The sequence below is a fragment of the Hyperoodon ampullatus genome (assembly GCF_949752795.1).
Source record: "Hyperoodon ampullatus genome assembly, chromosome: 4".
NCBI classification, from domain to species: Eukaryota; Metazoa; Chordata; class Mammalia; order Artiodactyla; family Ziphiidae; genus Hyperoodon; species Hyperoodon ampullatus.
The window spans coordinates 112,124,642-112,126,272 of record NC_136917.1 but is presented as its reverse complement, the minus strand read 5'-3'; the positions used below and the strand labels follow the sequence as shown (position 1 = coordinate 112,126,272).

Genomic DNA, 1,631 nt, shown 5'->3' with positions numbered 1-1,631 from the left:
GAGGAGGAGAGATGGAGCCCTAGCTCCTGGTCCCCTTTCCCACCCTCCTTCCCCCTAAGTTGTGTAAGATGTTACCTTCCACCTAAACATCATCTTCCTGGTTCCAGACCTTAACTCTGGTCTCTGAGTTCTGCTTAGTTCCACATTCTCTACCCATTTGCACAGAGGATCACCACCTTCCCTCCCTGGAATCTCTAAGGGTTTTCTGCTTTGTTCATGCCCTGGTCATCAGCCCTACTAGTTCAGTCTGAGATGGAAGTGCCCACCCTCTCCAAAAGGCTTAAGTCTCCTGATCTCAGTGAAGAGTCTTTGGACCCTAGGATTATCATTGCCTTATTTGAAACTGGATCACTTCCCCCTGTTTCTTGCAGTTCTCTCCCTTCCCTAAAAAACAGTGACCATGAAGCAACTGAACAACGAATTGCAAAGAAGTTTGAAAACCTCTTAAAAGAAATTAAAGATATTGTTAAACATATGACAAGTTATGAAGAGAAGGTCATAGAAACAAAAGAATCTTTTGAGGAAACCAATATCTATGAGGATGTGTCAGAACTTAAAGAAAAAATCAGAGAACTTGATAAAATAAATAAAGTACTATTGGAAAAGCTGCTTGCTAGTTGGGACTTAGGGAAAGAACAGAACTCAAAGAAACAGGAGATGATGTTGGAAAACCAGAATTCCAAGGACACCATGCAAGGTTGTGCAAGGGATTTGGTATATTGTTCAGAAAGAAAAAAGAGCCTTTCATGAAACTCAACTAAGTAAGGAAAAAGCAAAGCACAGATTCCCTCTTGTTCAAGAAGAAAATATCAAACTGAAGTACAACATGGAGCAGTTACTACAGGAAGCAAAACACTGGAGTGTGCAACATACTGAGCTCAGTAAACTAATAAAATCCTATCAGAAATCTCAGACAGACATCAAAACTCTTGAAAATAATGGTGCCCATTCCCCAACTCAAACGAATAATGGGGTGTCAGCTAAGCATGAGCTGGAAGAACAAGTGAGGAAACTGAAACAAGACACATATTCACTGCATTTGATTACAGCTTTGCTGGAGAATGAATGCCAACTCTTAGAGCAGAGAGTAGAGCTTCTCAAGGAATTCCATCATCAGAAAGAGGGACCTCTACAAGGGGAGCCAATTCAGATAAACTATGAGCAGAACAAGAAAGAACAGAAGCTATCAAAGGCAGAGAAAGTCAACATACATAAGCAAAACATGCAAGAAATGTTTCAAAAAGGAGACCAATTCTATAGAAGCCTGGGTGTTTGTCATAAAAAGAAAGCTCGTAATAATTTGTTCAATACTCATATTGCAAGAAGAGCTCTTATAGGAAAAAAGAGGCCAGCCAGCAGCCTAAGTTAGACAATACCAAAAGTAGAAGAAAAGGCAGTTCTTTAAAAAACGACAGTATATCTAGCTCCAGGCATGTCAATCATCAAACCTAGGATAGACCTTTTGGTTCAACCAAGAAATAGCTATAGAACAAGAAGATTAACATTTAACATTATTCATTACCTCAGTGGTTAGGTAAGTTTGGTGTTTAATGACCATCAGTGTCAACTTTTGGTCACATTTGTCACCTTTACAATCTGTTTTTGTAGTTATTAGATAGAGACCCTATGAC

At 39.4% G+C, this 1,631-nt stretch overlaps 1 protein-coding gene across 1 annotated transcript; it reads left to right on the top strand.

The window, feature by feature from the left end:
• Positions 1 to 252: 252 nt before the first annotated feature.
• Positions 253 to 1,369, top strand: SPZ1 (spermatogenic leucine zipper 1; the record flags this gene model as incomplete). The annotated part of the gene is given in 2 exon segments (XM_079702096.1): positions 253 to 726; positions 728 to 1,369. Coding segments are annotated over 2 exon segments (1,116 nt in total).
• Between the last annotated feature and the right edge of the window lie 262 nt (positions 1,370 to 1,631).